A 22,056-nucleotide genomic window follows, 5' to 3' on the forward strand; every position below is an offset into this window, starting at 1 on the left:
CCACACAAAGCCCCACAGTTCCTACAATCCGGCTTGCGGGCTGCAGCGAGACTCACCAGAATTTAAGGTGCGCAGCTTACAGTACGGTACAGAGACTGTACTGTACAGAAAGCAAAAGGAACCAGTTGAAACATACACGGTGTCCAGTGAGGACTTTGCAAGAATTCCGTGACCAGACAACAATGGCGGCTCAAAGGAATAGCCCAGCCTGCAGCGAGCTGGTCCTGCTCTGCCTTTTCTTCAGGATGCCTTGGGAGGCCAGAGCCCGGCAAATCTACTACTCAGTTCCTGAGGAAATAGAGAAAGGCTCTTTCGTTGGCAACGTCTCCAAGGACTTGGGGCTGGAGCCCCGTGAGTTGGCGCAGCGCGGAGTCCGCATCGTTTCCAGAGGTAGGACGCAGCTCTTTGCTCTGAATCCGCGAAGCGGCAGTTTGGTCACTGCTGGCAGGATAGACCGCGAGGAGCTCTGCGCTCAGAGCCCGCGGTGTCTGGTTAGTTTTAACATCCTTGTGGAAGATAGGGTAAAACTTTTCGGGATAGAAATAGAAGTAACTGATATCAATGATAATGCCCCGAAATTCCAAGCAGAAAATCTAGACATAAAAATTAATGAAAACGTCGCTCCAGGGATGCGTTTTCCTCTCCCAGAAGCTATGGATCCGGATGTGGGCGTTAACTCTCTACAGAACTACCAGCTCAGCCCCAATAAGCACTTCTCCTTAGCAGTTCAGAGCCGTGCCAGTGGCGTCAAGTACCCGGAGCTGGTGCTAGAGCTCGCCCTAGATCGCGAGGAAGAGGCGATTCACCACCTGGTCCTCACCGCTTCCGACGGGGGGAACCCTCTCCGATCTGGCACTGTCCTTGTCAGTGTAACTGTCTTCGATGCAAATGACAACGCCCCGGTCTTCACTTCGCCAGAATACCGAGTGAGTGTTCCTGAGAACACGCCTGTGGGGACTCAGCTGCTGACGGTCACCGCCACCGACAAGGATGAAGGAGCCAATGGAGAGGTGACCTATTCATTCCGAAAATTGCCTGACACACAATTGGTGAAATTCCAACTAAACGAATATACTGGGGAAATAAAATTATCAGAAAGCCTAGATTATGAAGAAATGGGTTTCTACGAAATAGAAATACAAGCTGAAGATGGAGGGGCATATCTAGCAACTGTGAAAGTATTGATTACAGTGGAAGATGTAAATGACAACAATCCAGAGGTGATTATCACGTCTCTGTTTAGTCCAGTGTCTGAAGATGCACCTCTGGGAACTGTCATCGCCCTATTGAACGTGCATGATTTAGACTCTGAGCAGAATGGACAGGTAACCTGTTCCATCTCAGGAAATCTACCATTTAAGTTAGAAAAATCCATCGATAGTTATTATAGATTGGTGACACACAGAGTCCTTGACAGGGAGCAGGTATCCTCTTATAATATAACAGTAAGAGCTACAGATGGGGGAAGTCCACCTCTGTCAACACAAACTCACTTAACCCTGCAACTGGCAGATATCAATGACAACCCACCTTCGTTCTTTCACATCTCCTACTTTACCTATATCCCAGAGAACAATGCTAGGGGCGCCTCCATCTTTTCGGTGACAGCCTTGGACCCAGACAGTGAAGAGAATGCCCGGGTTGTCTACTCCCTGGCTGAAGATACCATACAGGGGGCACCTCTATCCTCATACATTTCCATCAATTCAGATACTGGTGTCCTGTATGCGCTCAGATCTTTTGACTATGAGCAATTTCGTGATATGCAGATGCAAGTGACAGCCAGTGACAGTGGGGACCCACCACTCAGTAGCAACGTGTCACTAAGCCTGTTCATACTGGACCAGAATGACAATGCACCTGAGATCCTGTATCCTGCTCTCCCCACTGATGGTTCCACTGGCGTGGAGCTGGCACCCCGCTCCGCGGAGCCCGGCTACCTGGTGACTAAGGTGGTGGCAGTGGACAGAGATTCAGGCCAGAATGCGTGGCTGTCCTACCGTCTGCTCAAGGCCAGTGAGCCAGGGCTCTTCTCAGTGGGGCTGCACACAGGCGAAGTCCGCACCGCTCGAGCTCTGTTGGAAAGAGATGCGCTCAAGCAGAGCCTTGTAGTGGTGGTCCAGGACCATGGCCAGCCCCCTCTCTCTGCCACCGTTACGCTTACAGTGGCTGTGGCTGACAGCATCCCAGACATCCTGGCGGACCTGGGGACTCTGGAATCTCCCACCAACCCGGATGACTCAGGCCTCACGCTGTACTTAGTGGTAGCAGTGACAGCTGTCTCCTGTGTCTTTCTCGCCTTTGTCATCATACTGCTGGCGTTCAGGCTGCGGCGCTGGCATTCATCACGCCTACTCCAGGCTTCCAGAGATGGAGACGGATTGGCAGGTGTGCCCACCTCACACTTTGTAGGTGTGGATGGGGTGCGCGCCTTTCTGCAGACTTATTCCCACGAGGTCTCCCTCACCGCAGACTCACGGAAGAGTCATCTGATCTTCCCACAGCCCAACTACGCAGACACGCTCATCAGCCAGGAGAGCTGTGAGAAAAAGGATCCCTTGTCTTTGTTGGATGATTCAAAGTTTCCTATAGAAGATACCCCTTTGGTTCCAGTGAGTTTTATTTATCTTTTTCTCTCTTTTAAAAAATTATGATTGATGTTACTTTTATATTTGCAGCATGATGATGGAAATTTTAAATATTTATTTCTGGATCACTTTTATCAGTTTCAATGACATTTGCCTCTTGCTAAAATTTTGAAGAGTAGAATCTGATGATTAATAAGGCTGAATTTCTTTTTCTTACTTTCTGGTAAAATTCACCTGTTCCAGGGAAGGCCTATTGTCATAAGGCTGTTATGCTTAGTTTTGCAGTATTGTTATATCTAATACTGACAATTACTAAGAGAGACTTCCATATAGAAGTGTCTGTTAGTTTGTATGTGTTCCTGGGTGGCCACATGCTGAATCTCTAGTACCTTAAACAATGACTAGCTCTTGTTTTGAAGGCAGGTTTGGTAAGAATAGATAAATGTTAGAAACAAATGCCTCTCAGGAAACACAACACAAATTCAAGGTTACTCAATGGTGTTCTTCCCAAGGAGAAGGGCAAAAGGCCTTTGTGTATATTTTCAAACTATGCTTTGTGATAACAGTTTCACTGAATATACTTCCTAGGGAGACATTTTCATTAATAATTACTATTCAATTAATAATTCATAACTACATACGCTTAAACTTTTCTAACTGTAGTCATACCTGGTAACACTGAAGCATCATTTTTGCATATTTAAGGCTGAAAATAAATATGAATTGGGGAAACAGATAAAGTCGTGCATGTTCCCAAGAACAGGCGCAAGTGATGTGTGATAAAGGTATTTTCAGTGGCTCTTAGAGGAAGGGATACACTGGAAACTCTAAAAATTCTAAAATTAGGAATCAAAATAATCTTATAATCAAGAAAGAAATGCCATTTCTGTGGGAGATTCAGAATATAAACAGAGACGTATGCAAAATTATTCTAAACAAATACTCAGTGGAGATATTGATACGCCCATGTAGTTCAGTGAAGATAATGATGTATGTGGTTTATCTCTTAATTTTAATTTATTACTAGTATTCTACTAAGCTTAGTAGCATAAAGTCAAAGAACATTTTAAAGTTTCTCCAAGTACTTATAAGACCATGACTTTCCTATTTGTTCAATGATAGGTCTGTGGAAGAACAGCACACTCTTTAGGGTAATCATTCAAACTATTACTTTAAAGTTCTCTCCATGAGGTTAAAAGTTACACATCCATTTAAAATAGTTATATTATTTTGAAAATGCTGGTTTAAGAAAACTCTTTTGACATTGTAGCCATTGTAAGCAAATATTTTAAAATATAATTATTTAAAAGCAGTACAGGACACAGTAGATAGTTGCAATAAATATGGCAATGGTTTTGTACCTAAATATGGAAGGAAGAATTATGCTTTCTTCCTATATTTCTTCCTATATACCAAATATGGGCTAGAATTGAAGACAAGATTTTTTGCTTATCTTCGGCACTTCCAGCTTCATGGATAATTACTCTTTTTTAAAAAAGGAACAACAGTGATTGCCTGTGGATGGAAGAATTGGACAGTAATGGGCCATTGGAGAGGAGATCTATAGATCTTCACTCTGTTCTTTTTTGTCTTTTTTAGTTTGGGGCGGGGGAATAGATTCAAATTTATGTAAATCTTAATATATAAAAGTGGTGATTACTACCACGTAAAAAATAAGTTTCGTGATGAAAACAGAATCATTTAGGAATCAAATTCAAATATTTTAGGTTATCAACTTGTATTTTTTAAAGAAAAGGATTTCTTGAAAGAACAAGAGAAAAGCCAAACTGAGGTTCCACACCGAGCCTCTGGGCGCCGCTGTCGGCCAGTGCAGAACAAGCGCTGACGCCCAGGATCTTTCAGGCTCCAGCCTGGGATTGCCGGCGCAGCCAGAAGCAAAGAGGAGACAAGCTCACACCGTTCCTGGCAGCCCCGACACTGGGGGCTCCGCCTGTCCTACACCGAATGCTCTTTCAGTGACGCCGTAGATTGCAGATTCTTAGGTTTTCCAGAAAGGGACCAAGCGAGAACTAAAAGCAAACAATGGGAGGGAGCTGTGCACAGAAGCGCCCGGCCGGCTGGAGGCAGGTACTATTTCCCTTGCTGCTGCCTTTGTTCTACCCCGCGCTCTGCGAGCCCATCCGCTACTCGATTCCCGAGGAGCTGCCCCAGGGCTCCGTGGTGGGACACCTCGCCAAGGATCTGGGGCTGAGTGTCGGGGATGTGTTGGCTCGGAAGCTGCGAGTTAGCGCGGAGAAGCTGCACTTCAGTGTAGACTCGGAGAGCGGGGACTTACTTGTGAAGGACCGAATAGACCGTGAGCGGATATGCAAAGAGAGAAGAAGGTGTGAGTTGCAACTGGAAGCTGTGGTGGAAAATCCTTTAAATATTTTTCATATCATTGTAGTTATTGAGGATGTTAATGACCATGCCCCTAGATTCAGTAAAGATGAAATAAACTTAGAAATTAGTGAATCCGTTAGCCTGGGGATGAGAATAATTCTTGAGTCTGCAGAAGATCCTGATATTAACATGAATTCACTGAGCAAATATCTACTAAGTCCTAACGAGTATTTCTCAGTGGTGGTGAAAGACAATCCCGACGGTGGCAAATATCCAGAATTAGTATTGCAGAAGACTCTGGACCGAGAAACTCAGAGCACTCACCACCTAGTACTGTCAGCCTTAGATGGTGGAGACCCGCCCCAAAGCGGTACTGCTCAGATCAGAATCCTGGTGGTTGATGCCAATGACAATCCCCCAGTGTTCTCCCAGGAAGTGTACAGGGTCAGCCTTGGGGAAGAAGTGCCTCCAGGAACCTCTGTCCTGAGGGTGAGGGCCACTGACCAGGATGAGGGCATCAACTCAGAGATCACTTACTCTTTCCTGGGTGTGGCTAACAAAAGTCAGCTTGTCTTCTCTCTGGATTCTACTACAGGAAACATTATAACTCATCAGCCCTTGGATTTTGAAGAAGTAGAAAGATACACAATGAATGTAGAAGCAAAGGACAGAGGATCTCTCTCAACACAGTGTAAAGTAATTATAGACATTCTAGACGCAAACGATAACAGCCCAGAAATAATCATCACTTCACTCTCTGATCAGATTTCAGAGGATTCCCCTCCAGGAATTGTTGTGGCTCTCTTCAAAACGCGGGACCGAGATTCTGGAGAAAATGGAGATGTCAGGTGTAGTTTAAGTAGAGACGTTCCATTTAAGATTCATTCTTCTTCTAATTATTACTACAAGCTAGTAACAGATGGGGCCTTTGACCGGGAGCAGACCTTGGAGTACAACATCACCATAACTGCCACTGACAAGGGTAAGCCACCCCTCTCCTCCAGCAAAACCGTCACCCTGCACATCACAGACGTCAATGACAATGCTCCAGTTTTCGAACAGTCCACCTACCTGGTCCAGGTGCCAGAAAACAATCAGCCAGGTGCCTCTATAGCTCAGGTCAGTGCCTCCGACCCTGACTTTGGGCCCAACGGTCGCGTCTCCTATTTCATCATTGCCAGCGGCCTGGAGTCGCAGAAAGCGTTGTCCTACCTGTCGGTGAGTGCGGAGAGTGGAGTGGTGTTCGCACAGCGCGCCTTCGACCATGAACAGCTGCGCACCTTCGAGCTGACACTGCAGGCCCGCGACCAGGGCTCGCCCGCGCTCAGCGCCAACGTGAGCCTGCGCGTGTTAGTGGGCGACCGCAACGACAACGCACCGCGGGTGCTGTATCCAGCGCTCGGGCCAGACGGCTCAGCGCTTTTCGACACGGTGCCGCGCACCGCGGAGCCCGGCTACCTGGTCACCAAGGTGGTGGCGGTGGACGCTGACTCGGGGCACAACGCCTGGCTGTCCTACCACGTGCTGCAGGCCAGCGATCCCGGGCTCTTTAGCCTGGGCCTGCGCACGGGTGAGGTGCGCATCGTTCGTGCTTTGGGTGACAGGGACTTGGTCCGCCATCGCCTACTGGTTGCTGTGCGAGACGGAGGGCAACCATCTCTTTCCGCTACTGCCACGTTGTACCTGGTCTTCGCTGATAGCTTGCAAGAGGTACTACCGGACCTTAGCGACCGACCCACACCCTCTGACCCCCAGGCGGAGTTGCAGTTTTACCTGGTGGTGGCTTTGGCCTTAATTTCTGTGCTTTTCCTTCTTGCAGTAATTCTGGCCATAGCCCTGCGCCTACGACAGTCTTTCGGCCCTACTGCTGGGGGCTGCTTTGGATCAGTTTTCTGCTCCAAGTCTGAACCCGTGGTTCCCCCCATCTACAGTGAGGGAACCTTGCCTTTTACCTATAATTTGTGTGTGCCAGGAGATCAAACTAACCCAGCACTTAATTTTCTCACATCCGTTGAACATTGTCCAGCCACACAAGATAATCTCTACAAAGAGAGCTCTTCAGTGCTATTGGCTAGCATTTTAACTCCTAGTGTTGAAGCAGATAAGAAGACTTTTAAACAGGTACGTATTTAAAATAATGCTTTTTATATGCCAATATATGCAGTATAGTGATGCTATTTCAAGACTCTAAGTAATCTTTTCACAGAGTTCCTAAAACAAATGTAAGTCAAATCTATGGTTATTGCTGTTAAGACAAAATTTAAAATGCCTCAATCCCCCTGCTATTCAAAGGCAATTAAAGGTAAAATATATGGGAAAGATCAGGTGACATTTTCATGAACTAGAATTGTTTTGCTTAAAAATATTGACCACAAACATATTTTTATATTTTATATTGTGTTATTTAAAATGACAGTCCTAATGTTATTCAAATTGTCTCAAATGTTTCACTTTTATTTTATTCAATAAAGAAACACTGGTAGGAATCAGAGTCATGCATCCTACCTGATCGTTTTTGTCAGGACCGTGCTATTTTCACATACAGAAAACACTGTTCCTTTCCGTGGACAATAAATTAGAACCAATTCTAACCTGGAAGTTTTCAGTTCCAGTAGTATTTTGAAAGCTTTTTTAAAATTAAACAAGCCCTTTTAATAATCACTTTTTCCATAAATACTCTTGGTAAGCTTTTAACATCACATTATATAACTATTATATATAACTACTTCAAGCTTTACAAATGCGCATAATTCACAAAGGAGTGTGTGTAATGATTTCTTCTGGAACCGGCACCTTAGTGTTTTTCTGAGTCGTCGCAATAATGAGATTGGGCTCTAGGCGCCGCTGCTCACTAATCAGGAAAATGGGGAGCTGCGGGCTATCGAGCTCCTCCCTCCCCACGTCTACCACACAAAGCAGGATGAGATGGATACTCACAGATCCTGATGCTGGAAACTTAAAAGCACTCCCTTCCCTTTCTGATATATTTTGGTTGCGGACGGCCTGAGACTTTATAGCTACATTAGCCGATTCAGAACCGGCTCAAGAAAACGCGGAATATCAGCTCAGACCTTGCCATGGCGAATCTACGGCTCCTGGACCGAAGCAGGCTGGTCTCGCTGTGCATTTTTCTGTGGACGCTGCGGCAGTTCGGGGCGGGGCAGATCCGATACTTGGTGCTGGAAGAGACGGACAAAGGCTCCTTCGTAGGCAACCTCGCCAAGGATCTGGGTTTGGAGCCCTGGGAGCTAACGGAACGCGGAGTCCGCATCGTCTCTAGAGGGAAGACGCAGCTTTTCGCTCTGAATCCGCGAGATGGCAGCTTGGTCACTGCGGGTAGGATAGACCGGGAGGAGCTCTGTGAGACGGTGTCCTCCTGTTTTTTAAATGTGGAAATTCTTGTGGAAGACACCTTGAAGATTTATGGAGTGGAGGTGGAAATAATGGATATTAATGATAATGCCCCCGGCTTCCAGGAAAAAGAAGTAGAGGTAAAAGTTAGCGAGCAGGCAACTCCTGGATCGCGATTTCCCCTTCCTGAAGCTAGAGATCCAGACGTGGGAATGAACTCCCTGCAGAGCTATCAGCTCAGCACTAGTAGTTACTTTTCCTTGCAAGTGCAAGGCGGAACTGATGGAGCCAAGAATCCCCAGCTAGTGCTGGAAGGAAGCCTGGATCGAGAGAAAGAGGCTGCTCACCTCTTCCTCCTCACAGCTTTAGATGGAGGAGATCCCATCCGCAAGGGCTCTGTTCCCATTCGTGTGGTGGTCCTCGATGTAAATGACCACATCCCAAAGTTTACACAGTCTGTATATCATGTGAGTGTTCCAGAAAACCTCAGTTCTGGAACTCGGGTGCTGGTGGTAAATGCAACAGACCCAGATGAGGGAATCAACGGGGAAGTGATGTATTCATTTAGGAATATGGAAAGCAAAGCTTCTGAAATGTTCCAGTTGGATTCCCAAACTGGAGAAGTTCTAGTACGCGGGTCTCTGGATTTTGAGAAATATAGATTCTATGAAATGGAAATTCAAGGCAAAGATGGCGGAGGTCTTTTGGACACCGCTAAGATTTTGATCACAGTTGCGGATGTGAATGATAATGCTCCAGAAATCACTATCACCTCTTCCATCGATTCAATTCTAGAAAACTCTCCTCCAGGTACCGTCATTGCTCTTCTAAATGTGCAAGATCAAGATTCCGAAGAAAATGGTCAGGTCTCCTGTTTTGTTCCTAACCACTTGCCTTTTAAATTAGAAAAGACTTATGGAAATTATTACAAGTTGCTAACAAACAGAGTGCTGGACAGAGAGCAGGTCCAGAGCTACAACATAACGTTGACAGCCACAGATCAGGGAAGTCCATCCTTGTCTACAGAAACTCACATCTTTTTGAATGTGGCAGACTACAATGATAACCCTCCCGTTTTCACTCACTCCTCTTACTCTGCCTATATTCCTGAAAATAATCCTAGAGGTGCATCCATCTTCTCTGTGAGTGCCTCAGACCCAGACAGCAAAGAGAACGCCCGTGTCACATACTCTCTGATGGAGGACACCATCCAGGGGGTACCTTTCTCCTCCTATGTCTCCATTAACTCTGACACCGGTATCCTGTACGCATTACAATCCTTCGACTATGAGCAGTTTCACGATCTACAACTGACTGTGAAAGCAAGTGACAGTGGTGACTCGCCTCTCAGCAGTAATGTGTCGCTAAGACTGTTTGTGCTAGACCAGAACGATAATGTGCCTGAGATCCTGTACCCTGCCCTCCCCACTGATGGCTCCACAGGCGTGGAGCTGGCACCCCGCTCAGCAGAGCCCGGCTACCTCGTGACCAAGGTGGTGGCGGTGGACAGAGACTCTGGCCAAAATGCCTGGCTGTCCTACCACCTGCTCAAGGCCAGTGAGCCGGGGCTTTTCTCGATGGGACTGCACACAGGGGAGGTGCGCACTGCACGGGCCCTGCTGGACAGAGATACGCTCAAGCAGAGCCTTGTGGTAGCAGTCCAGGACCATGGCCAGCCATCTCTCTCAGCCACTGTCACGCTCACCGTGGCTGTGGCTGACAACATCCCAGATGTCCTGGCAGATCTGGATGCTCTGGAGTCTCCCACCAACCCCGATGACTCAGGCCTCACTCTGTATCTGGTGGTGGCAGTAACAGCGGTTTCCTGTGTCTTTCTCGCCTTTGTCATTGTGCTCCTGGTGATAAGGCTGAGGCAGTGGCATTTGTCGCGCCTGCTCAGGGCTTCGGGAAATGGATTGGCAAGAGTGCCCGCATCACACTTTGTGGGTGTGGATGGGGTGCAGGCTTTCCTACAGACCTATTCCCATGAGGTCTCCCTCACAGCTGACTCCAGGAAGAGTCATCTGATCTTCCCCCAGCCCAACTATGCGGATACGCTCATAAGTCAGGAAAGCTATGAGAAAAGAGAGCCACTCTTGATAGCTGAAGACTCAACTACCATTGTAGGCCAATGTGACCCTACAAGTAATCAGGTGAGATTTATTTCTCTGTCTCCCAGTTGTTGTCTTGCCACAAGTCTTGTAAGGGGCTCTTTTTTGAGCCTGTTATGAAAACTGGCTTGTTGGGGGGGGGCATATTTCGTTCCTACATATTTACAGCAACATGTGAATTGGTGTTCTTTACCTTTCATTGGATTACCATCACTTTTCAGAATATTTTTGTAAAAGTCTTTTTCTTTTTTTAGTGCTGGTGTCTTTTCTTTTACTTTCTTTCTTTCCTTTTTTCTTTTCTTTTCTTTGGGGGGGCATGTTTTCTTTTGATTTTAAAGGACCAGTTCAACTATCTTGGCTTGCTTTGTAGTAAGTTCAATTTTACTGTTATTTTTCTATTGTTAGTGTCGAGGCTCTCAATTTATGTTATGTATTATGGTACAAATTCATTATTCACAAACACTTTTTATTTCCCTATTTCAACTTTGCAGTGCCTCTACTGATTTATAGTTATATTCTATTACTATTTGTTATTATGTTTTTTTTTTTCTGAGACAGAGTCTGACTTTGTAGCCCTTGGTAGAGTGCTGTGGCATCACAGCTCACAGCAATCTCCAACTCTTGAGCTTAAGTGGCATCACAGCTCACAGCAACCTCCAACTCTTGAGCTTAAGCGATTCTTTTGCCTCAGCCTCCCAAGTAGTTGGGACTACAGGTGCCCGCCACAACGCCCTGCTATTTTTAGAGATGAGGTTCCCTCTGGCTCAGGCTGGTCTCAAACCTGTGAGCTCAGGCAATCCACCCAGTTCAGCCTCCCAAGCAGTGGGATTACAGGCGTGAGCCACCATGCCCAGCTATTTGTTATTACTTCTGATGTTCAAATATGACTCTGTTGATTTAATGGCATATTTGCTCTAGTTTTCTTACCTATACACAAGCACTGACTCACACATGTAAGCATTTCTCCAGGCATGAAACAATTCCTTTGAATCCAGATAGCTGGTAATATGTTTGTATCATTGTCTCTTTTCTTCATCCTGTCAAAAAAGACACAGTGACTGGCTTTGCATAATTGAAATTTCTTAATTTTTCTTTTGAGGCAGAGTCTTGCTTATTAACCCTTGGTAGAGTGCTGTGGCATCACAGCTCACAGCAATCTCCGAATCCTTGGGCAATTCTCTTGCCTCAGCCTCCCAAGTAGCTGGGATTACAGGCGCCTGCCACGATGCCCCGCTACTTTTTTATTGCAGTTTGGCCAGGGCTGGGTTTGAACCCACCACCCTTGGTATATGGGGCCGGCACCTTACCCACTGAACCACAGGCGCCGCCCTGAAATTTCTTGAGCAAGGAAATGTGCATCACAATTTTTTATTAAGTTCTAGATATCTTTTTCATTACTACAATGAAGTCAATAGATTGTTTTGAGGAAATAATTGAATTATTCAACTGGTATTATTTTCTTTTATATTTTACTTTGTGTCTATGTGTATAAGTGGGAGGTTTTTAAATGTCGAGAATTCACATATACAAATAATTTTGGCTCAATGCTTCTAAAAAATTTATTTTCAAATCTGCTGTATATATTTTCAGATTTATTTATATATAATAGCTTAGGAATTATAAAAGCTAGGGTAGGTATTTATTAATAGATTTTTGTAAGAAACTGATTTGGCAGTTGTTCCTCTGGTTATTTTTTTTTGTTCATTTTTAATATACCTAGGATTCATTGATTCCTCCCTTCTCTATAAGCTAATTTTGTATCGCAAAAAACTATACTCAGTTTTTGCATTCAGAACTAGATTGATTGTTACCCAGTGACATACATGTTATCTAAAGGAATGTCTAGAAAAGCTAAGTGAGGAAAGGAGACTTATCTAGGGATTTTTATCATAAGAAACATTTCCATAATTAGTTTAGCTCAACTCTCTCACATCATTTCTAGATGTGTGGCCTAAATTACCTTCAAGTTTATTTCTCATTTAGGGCTTGACTGTAATATAATTATCTGTAAACTGAGTATCTAGTACTTGGTCAAAAAGGAATTCTACTGTAGGATAGGGAACTCTTCCAACAGATGCCTAAATTATTTTTGGTGTCAAGAAAAATGTTAAGGGTTTTGAGCATTCAGGGACAGGATTTATGCTTATGGAATTACCAACTGAAAAAAAAAGATTCAAGATTAAACTAGAATTAAGAGAATAAAAAAGGATATATGAGACATTTGGCTGGGAAAGGGAGATTGTTCCATATTTTCAAACATAAGCTAAACTTATTTGAAGCTCTTAACCAGGATCCTGAAGAACAAAAAGGAAAGGTTAGCTTTTACACTTGATATTAAGAAGGTTTTTTTGATTCAGCGGTAGTAATAAAGTTGTGTTAAGGTGTAACATATAATCCAATTAAAAAGAGAGTAAAAATGAAATGCACTCAACATTTCATGTCATTAAATTCCTGTGGCAAACTACTAGGCCTTTATAGTCTGTTTATGATGAAAGTGTAAACCATTTAATAACCCTTTTCATAAATCTCTATTATAAGTAACAAGGAAGATTTTTATGACATTGACCATCTTTATACTGAGTATGCCCTATATAGCTTTAAGTGTTACTTCAGTTTCCTCTGAATAAAGGAAGAGGATATAGCCGGGCGTTGTGGCGGGCGCCTGTAGTCCCAGCTGCTCGGGAGGCTGAGGCAGGAGAATCGCGTAAGCCCAAGAGTTAGAGGTTGCTGTGAGCCGTGTGACGCCACGGCACTCTACCCAAGGGCGGTACAGTGAGACACTGTCTCTACAAAAAAAAAAGGAAGAGGATAATTATCTGCATATCAGATTGAAGATGATACTGGGTGTCATTTCATGGCTGTCGAGATTTTTCCAAACCAGTTGGTGGGGCTATTTTCCCACGCGGTCTTTGTTCTACATCTGAAGAAAAGACTTTGGCTCGTTCTTCCAACATGTACACTGGCTCCGATTTTATAAAGAAAAAATTTTAACTTCTTATTACTGGCTTAATGGCTGCTCTATAGGACCCTTTCTCTATGGATTCTTCTCAGGTAGAAAACACTGGAAAATAAGCACATTCAAAAGTCATAAAGTGCCCAAATCTCTGTACACCAGTTCAACATATCTCAGAATACCGAATCCTACTGAATTTGCAAAGGCTTCTGACTGCAGTTTTCTAAATAGACTCAGAGCGCCGCTGTTGGCCAGTAAGCTGCAAGAGCTGGAGCCCCAGACCTATCCCGAGTGATATTCTGCGCAGTCACAGAAGCAAGTCAGAAAGAAGACTGGCCCAGACTCACGCTCTCTCTCGGCAAATCTGATTCTGTATGGATTGTGATGCCCCAAACTGGGAGCATCATATTTTCTGCGAGTGAAAGCAAATATTTTATAAGTAATTCGTGAAGCCTTTTTCTTTTAACGCCGGAAGCTGCAGCAACTCAAGAGAAAGATGGGAAATAGAGCGAAGCGGAGGAGCGGGACCTGGCGGCGGCAAGTACTCTTTCCCTACCTGCTGCCTTTGTTCTCCGGGGCTCTCTCCGAGCAGATTCGATACTCTATTCCCGAAGAAATGCCCAGGGGCTCGGTAGTGGGGAACCTCGCTGAGGACCTGGGACTGCACGTTCGGGATTTGTTGACCCGAAACCTCAGAGTTAGCGCAGAGAAACAATACTTTACCGTGAACAGGGAGAATGGTAACATACTTGTGAGTGAGAGAATTGATCGGGAGTCGCTCTGTCCCCCAAATCCTCTGTGTGTTGTGCCCTTAGAGATTGTAGCAGAGAATCCACTAAATATTTTTCACATAGAGGTTATGATAGAAGATATAAACGATAATCCACCTCAATTCCCCCCAAATCGCATTGTTTTACAAATCAATGAATTGGCAATTCCAGGTACTAGGTTTGGTCTGGAATCTGCAATAGACACAGACGTAGGACTTTACTCTCTCCAGAGTTACCAGCTCAGCTCTAATGAGCATTTCTCTCTGATGATGAAGGGCAAGACTGAAGGCAAGAATGCCCCAGAATTAGTGTTGGAGAAGCCCCTGGACCGGGAACAACAGAGCTCCCATCTCCTGGTCCTGACAGCGATGGATGGGGGCAACCCGGTCCTAACTGGCACTGCTGCAATTCAAATAGAGGTCACCGATGCCAACGATAATCCTCCAGTGTTCAGCCAGGATGTATACAAAGTCAGCCTCAGTGAGAACGTGCCTCCAGGCACTTCTGTGCTAAAGGTTACAGCCACCGATCAGGACGAGGGTGTCAATGCAGAGATAACCTACTCCTTCAAGTCACTGCGAGATGATATTGGAAATATGTTTATGCTAGACCATCAAAATGGGGAAATTAAATCCAAAGACTCTATAGATTTTGAAATCAGTAGAAGTTATACCATGAATATAGAAGCCAAGGATGGTGGAGGTATGACCAGCGAATGTAAAATTATAGTAGAAATTCTAGACCAGAATGATAACACCCCTGATGTGGTTTTTACTTCCGTGACCAGTTCCATAACCGAGGACACAGAACCTGGAACTGTGGTGGCTCTGTTTAAAACGCATGATAAAGATTCGGGAGAAAACGGGGAGGTCACATGTCTCATAAAAGAAAACATTCCTTTCAGAATTGAATCGTCTGCCAATAATTACTACAAGCTTGTAACAGATGGGGCCCTGGACCGGGAGCAGACTGCAGAGTACAATGTCATAATCACTGCCACTGACCGGGGAAAACCTCCTCTCTCCTCCAGCACTAGCGTCACCCTACACATTGGAGACATCAATGACAACGCTCCAGTTTTCCACCAGGAGACCTACGTGGTTCACGTGGCCGAGAACAACCCACCTGGAGTCTCCATTGCTCAAGTCAGTGCTTTGGACCCTGACTTGGGGTCCAATGGCTACGTGTTCTACTCCATCGTGGCCAGTGACCTTGAGACACAGGCGCTAACGTCCTACGTGTCTGTGAGCTCGCAGAGCGGGGTGGTGTTTGCGCAACGCGCCTTCGACCACGAGCAGCTGTGCGCCTTCGAGCTGACACTGCAGGCCCGTGACCAGGGCTCACCGGTTCTCAGCGCCAACGTGAGCCTGCGCGTGGTGGTGGACGACCGCAACGACAACGCGCCGCGGGTGCTGTACCCAACGCTGGGGCCAGACGGCTCAGCGCTCTTCGATATGGTACCGCGAGCGGCAGAGCCTGGCTATCTGGTAACCAAGGTGGTGGCGGTGGACGCAGACTCTGGACACAACGCCTGGCTGTCCTACCACGTGCTGCAGGCCAGCGAGCCTGGGCTTTTCAGTATGGGACTACGCACGGGCGAGGTGCGCACAGCGCGTGCCTTGGGCGACAGGGACGTGTCCAGACTGCGCCTCCTAGTCGCTGTGCGTGACGGTGGAAAGCCGTCTCTGTCGGCCACTGCCACGCTACACCTAGTCTTCGCAGACAGCCTGCAGGAAGTGCTGCCAGACCTCGGTGATGATCCTGTGCCCTCTGATCCCCAGGCGGACCTCCAGTTTTACCTGGTGGTGGCTTTGGCCTTGATCTCAGTGCTTTTCCTCCTCGCGGTGATTCTGGCCATTGCCCTGCGCCTGCGAAGTTCTTCCAGCCCAGCTGCCTGGGGCTGCTTTCAGCCTGAACTCTGTTCTAACACTAGACCAGGGGTTTCTCCCAACTACAATGAGGGGACTTTGCCTTATTCCTACAACCTGTATCTTGCCTCTGATTCTCAAAAAACAAAGTTTGATTTTCTCACCATGACGCCAGAAATGGTTCCCCCACTAGACAATTCTAATGAAGCTTCTTTGGTAGTAAATTTCGCTGAGGAGGAGAATTACAAGATAACCTCTGACTCTGTTGCTTCTACTCACGTGAGTTTCAATGAATTTGTTTTTGCAAATAGGTTTAATTTTCAAAACAATATTTTGGCAAGAAAATTTTAAACATATCTACTATTGCTTCAGGTTTTTTTTGCCCACTCAATATTTTCTGTTCCTATCTGTGTGGACTTGTAACTTCATTATTAGGTTTTGAGTGTTTTGAGATTTTTTTACACATGAACACAAACTACTGTAAGAAGTGGGAGTTACAACACTGTTGGTCATTCCAATATTTTTAATTGAAATATGTATTTTTTCTATGAGTGTTTCTTGGGATACCAGCATATTAAGTATATCATGGTTTTTTTTTTTTTTTTTGCTCTGTTAACTATAAATTGAGAGGAAAATTTGTGGGGAAAGGGGATTTTTTTTTTTAAGAGAGATACGGTCTTGATATGTTGTCCAGGCTGGACTTGAACTACTAGCTCAAGCTTTCTCCTGCCTCAGCCTCAGGAGTAGCTGAGAGTACAGGAGCCTGCCACCATGATGCACTGGGAAAAGGCTTTTAGAAAAATAAGAATATGGTAATGATAATATTCTGATACATTCTCTTTGAGCAAGCTCAATTTTAAATATAATCATTTTTCATAGCTACATGTAAATTTCCTCCCAACTTAAAGATAATATTCATTTACACTCATGAAAGTACAGCAGCCAGTTATTTCTTAGGGATAATTTTTTCTTATATTTTGATGAGCTTCCAAAGGTATTACCAGTAATTCTCAATAATTGGAATTAGGTCTTTTACCCAGGAAAAGGTAAGTCTATTATATTCTTTAGATTACTAATTTTATTTTACTGCATCTTCTTCAACACTAAACATTTTTTTGAAATATAATGTATTAACAGAATTGTGAAGTACTGTTATTATCTCCAATGAAAGTTACAATGTTTCCATTTTATTCTAAAAATTCAAATGTTTCTTCACTTAACTTCTGATTCTGATAATGTGTATAATCACATTTCCTACTTTTACATTTCCATATTAGCATGAAAATTCAGTTTTTAAGTGTTAAATGTCAACAACCTGGTAAAGTTCTTATAGTCAGGCAAATTTAAGAAATCTATTGAAAAATGTTTGCCCCAAATTATAGGCATCAGCATTTTAAATTATTCTATTCTATGATTTCTCAAAACAGGAAACTGCTAGGGAGAAGCCCCCCATAATAGATATGTTGTGGGATGAGAGTGATCTCAAAGCAGATACACTAAAATTATAAGGTCACAATTGCTGACTTCAAATTTGCTTAAAAGTTCATTAGAAAAAGTTGGAATACACAGATAGCTACGGAAAATAATATCAAGAAAGTAGCTCTATATGAAAAATTATAGAGAAATAAAAAGCTCACTGAAGTTTCTACTAAATATCGTGGATTTCCATCCCTTTTTGAATAACAGTAGGTGGAGCTATTTCAGGTATAAAAACCAAAAATCCCTTCCCCGAGTTCAAGATTGTGCAGTAATTGGTTAGGACTCTGAGCGCCGCTGTTCACCAATCAGGGAGAGAAAAGCAGCGATCTCGCTCGCCTTTCACGCGCCTAAAGCACAAAGCAGCTAGAAATGAACCAAATCTGGAACCGTGACGAAACTGAACGGAGGAACTCTGGCCCCCCAGCTTGCCCCGATTTTAAGAGCTGAAGAGCTGGTTCTGACATCAGTGGTCTAGGGCAGAATTGGAAATAATCCTGGAGAAAAATGACGATTCCTGCGCGACTGCATCAAGACTGCAAGGGGCTGGTCCTGCTGGGAATCGTCTTGGGGATCCTGGGGGAAACCCGATGCACCCAGATACACTATTCGGTTCCTGAGGAGCTGGAGAAAGGCTCTAAGGTGGGCAACATCTCCAGGGATCTGGGACTGGCGCCCCAGGAGCTGGCAGAACGCGGAGTCCTCATTGTCTCCAGAGGTAGGACTCAACTTTTCGCCCTGAACCGGAGAAGCGGTAGCTTGGTTACTGCGGGCAGGATAGACCGGGAGGAGCTCTGTATGGGGGCCATCAAGTGTCAACTAAACCTAGAGATTCTGATGGAGGATAAAGGGAAAATATACGGTGTGGAAGTAGAAGTGAAGGACATTAACGATAATGCGCCCTACTTCCGCGAGAATGAATTAGAAATAAAAATGAGTGAAAATGCAGCCATTGGGATGCGGTTCCCCCTTCCCCACGCTTGGGATCCGGATATCGGGAAGAACTCTCTCCAGAGCTACGCGCTCAGCCCGAATACTCACTTCTCCCTGGATGTGCAAAATGGAGCGGATGGTAGTAAGTATCCGGAATTGGTGCTGGAGCGCGCCCTGGACCGCGAAGTAAAGGCGGCTCACCACTTGATTGTCACGGCCTCGGACGGCGGCGACCCGGTCCGCACCGGCACCGCGCGCATCCGCGTGGTAGTCCTCGATGCGAACGACAACGCCCCAGCGTTTGCTCAGTCGGAATACCACGTGAGCGTTCCGGAGAATGTAGCTGTGGGCACTCAGCTGCTTCTGGTAAATGCCACAGATCCCGACGAAGGGGCTTATGCGGAAGTGAAGTATTCCTTCCGGTATGTGGACGACAAGGCGGCCCAAGTTTTCAAGCTAGATTGTAATTTAGGGACAATCACAACAATAGGGGAGTTGGACCACGAGGAATCAGGATTCTACGAGATGGACGTGCAAGCCATGGATAACGCAGGATATTCTGCACGAGCCAAAGTCCTGATCACTGTTCAGGACGTGAATGACAACGCCCCTGAAGTAGTAGTCACCACTCTCACTACTTCTGTCCCGGAAAACTCTCCCAGAGGGACGTTAATTGCCCTTTTAAATGTAAATGACCAAGATTCTGGGGAAAACGGAAAGGTGATCTGTTTTATTCAAGGAAATCTGCCCTTTAAGTTGGAAAAATCTTATGGAAATTACTACAGTTTAGTAACAGATACAATCTTAGACCGGGAACAGGTTCCTAGCTACAACATCACGGTGACCGCCACTGACCAGGGAACCCCGCCCCTGTCCACGGAAACTCACATCACACTGAACGTAGCTGACACCAACGATAACCCTCCCGTCTTCCCTCAGGCTTCCTATTCCGTTTATATCCCAGAGAACAACCCTAGAGGAGCCTCTCTTGTCTCGGTAACAGCCCACGACCCCGACTGTGCGGAGAACGCCCAGATTACTTATTCCCTGGCCGAGAACACTCTCCAAGGGCAGGCTGTGTCCTCCTATGTCTCCATCAACTCGGACACGGGTGTCCTGTACGCGTTGCACTCCTTCGACTACGAGCATTTCCGCGACCTGCAGTTGCAAGTGATGGCATGTGACCGCGGAGACCCGCCCCTCAGTAGTAACGTGTCGCTGAACCTGTTCGTGCTGGACCAGAATGACAATGTGCCCGAGATCCTGTACCCTGCCGTCCCCACTGACGGTTCCACTGGCCTGGAGCTGGCACCCCGTTCTGCAGAGCCCGGCTATCTGGTGGCAAAGGTGGTGGCGGTGGACAGAGACTCAGGCCAGAACGCCTGGCTGTCCTATCGCCTGCTCAGGGCCAGCGAGCCAGGGCTTTTCTTGGTGGGGCTGCACACAGGGGAGGTGCGCACTGCTCGGGCCCTTCTGGACAAAGATGCGTTCAAGCAGAGCCTCGTGGTGGCGGTCCGGGACCATGGCCAGCCTCCTCTCTCCGCCACTGTCACGCTCACTGTAGCTGTGGCTGACAGTATACCTGATGTCCTGGCAGATCTTAGTAGCCTGGAGTCTCCCGCCAACTCTGAGATCTCAGGCCTTACTCTGTATCTGGTGGTGGCAGTGACAGCAGTCTCCTGTGTCTTTCTGGCCTTTGTCATGGTGCTGCTGGCGATCAGGCTGTGGCGCTGGCACTCATCGCGCCTACAGTCTTCGGGGGACGGATTGGCGGGCGTTCCTTCTTCACATTTTGTGGGTGTGGACGGGGTGCGGACCTTTCTGCAGACCTATTCCCACGAGGTTTCCCTCACTGCGGATTCGCGGAAGAGTCACCTGATCTTCCCCCAGCCCAACTATGCAGACACGCTCATCAGCCAGGAAAGCTCTGAGAAAAGCGAGCCTCTTTTGCTGTCAGGTGATTCAGTATTTTCTAAAGATAATCATGCACTAATGCAGGTGAGTCCATATCAAATATTCTTCCTGAGCTTGGAGCAAAATATCCCTTGGTATAAATAATTAGTGTAATTTGGAATTTATAAAACAGACATCAATAAATTTACATATATGCGGCAGACTGGCAGCCCAGTCACCTTCCCTCATGCCTATTTTATAATAATTATATAGTGTTATGTACACATATATATTATATTTTATATAATAAGTATATATTTATAAACAATCTATAAAGTACTTTGCTAATACTAAGTACTGGATAGTTTAGTTTGATTTTCTAGTTTAATTTATCAGCTATAATACCCTTTTCCTGCTTTTAATATATATATTTTTTTATTGTTGGGCTTTTAATATTTTTTCTCATTGACCATGCAGCAGCTTTGTGTAGAGCATCCGATGCCAATTTATCTGTTTATCTCAGCATTTCTCAACCTATGGGTTGCCACCACTTTCAACCCTTGCACAGGGGTCGCCTAAATACATCCTGCATATCAGATATTTACATTACGATTCATAACAGCAGCAAAATTACAGTTATCGAGTAGCAATGAAAATAATTTTATGGTTGGGCTGTCACCACAACATGAGGAACTGTATTAAAGGGTCGCGGCATTAGGAAGATTGAGAACCACTGGTTTGGGGCAGCGCCTGTGGCTCAGTCGGTAAGGCGCCGGCCCCATATACTGAGGGTGGCGGGTTCTAAGCCCAGCCCCGGCCAAACTGCAACCAAAAAATAGCCGGGCGTTGTGGCGGGCACCTGTAGTCCCAGCTGCTCGGGAGGCTGAGGCAAGAGAATCGCTTGAGCCCGGGAGTTGGAGGTTGCTGTGAGCTGTGTGAGGCCACAGCACTCTACAGAGGGCCATGGGGTGAGACTCTGTCTCTACAAGAAAAAAAAAAAAAAGAACCACTGGTTTACCTAGAGGGGAGAAATCTAATTCAATGGAAAATATAAATGAAAATTTTAGTAAACTTTTATAAATAGACCGGCTGTTAGCTATATTTGCGATTGCTGGCAAATTCATAAGTTATATTTAGTTTCTTTTAAAGTACAATAATTCTGGCCATTGGGGATACATCTGTTTATACTTTCTCAGTATTCTAAATCATTTCATGGTTTTATATCACCCATGAACTTCCAAATATGGTGGTTTATTTTTTATTTGTTAAAACTTTCTCACTGAAATATATACTGTGTGTTTTGTAATGAGGAAAATTATATAGATTTTTTTCACCTCTACTATGCACTTCAGTAGTGCAATGTCTATATATTTTTCCAAGTTAGACATTTCTTTTGCTCACTTTACTTGCATTGATGATTTTTTTCTTTTTTGAGACAGAATCTCACTATGTTCCCCTCGGTAGAGGGCCATGGCCATGGTGTCACAGCTCACAGCAAGCTCAAACTCTTGGGCTTAAGTGATTCTCTTGCCTCAGGCTCCCAAGTGGCTGGGACTACAGGTGCTGGTTATTTTTGTTGTTGTTGTTGCAGTTGTCATTGTTATTTAGCAGGCCCAGGCTGGTTTGAACCTGCCAGCCTTGGCGTATGTGGCCAGTGCCCTGACCACTGAGCTACAGGTGCAAGCCTTGCACTGACGATATTAATAATGACTTTGTGGGATATTCACAATTAACAAAATGTGTTTTGAGTGCTTTTTTGGTACTGTGGCC

General features: G+C 45.3%; 1 protein-coding gene across 19 annotated transcripts in view; it reads left to right on the top strand.

Annotated features, from left to right (window-relative positions):
* LOC128568860 (protocadherin gamma-C4) overlaps window positions 1-22,056 on the top strand; it is a 187,890-nt gene that overhangs the window by 92,570 nt on the left and 73,264 nt on the right. The window contains exons 2-3 of one of the 19 annotated variants that reach the window (XM_053566791.1): window positions 2,505-2,612; window positions 5,697-7,052. The exons of 12 other annotated variants lie outside the window; for them this stretch is intronic. In XM_053566791.1, coding sequence (XP_053422766.1) covers window positions 2,505-2,612; window positions 5,697-7,052 — 1,464 coding nt within the window. Of the gene's footprint in view, window positions 1-2,504; window positions 2,613-5,696; window positions 7,053-7,828; window positions 10,436-13,673; window positions 16,264-17,720; window positions 20,392-22,056 lie in introns of those variants that run through there. 6 more of the 19 variants (XM_053566792.1, XM_053566797.1, XM_053566802.1 and 3 more) reach the window with 6 other exon arrangements.

This window comes from Nycticebus coucang, chromosome 17 (assembly GCF_027406575.1).
Source record: "Nycticebus coucang isolate mNycCou1 chromosome 17, mNycCou1.pri, whole genome shotgun sequence".
In the NCBI taxonomy this organism is placed as follows: Eukaryota; Metazoa; Chordata; class Mammalia; order Primates; family Lorisidae; genus Nycticebus; species Nycticebus coucang.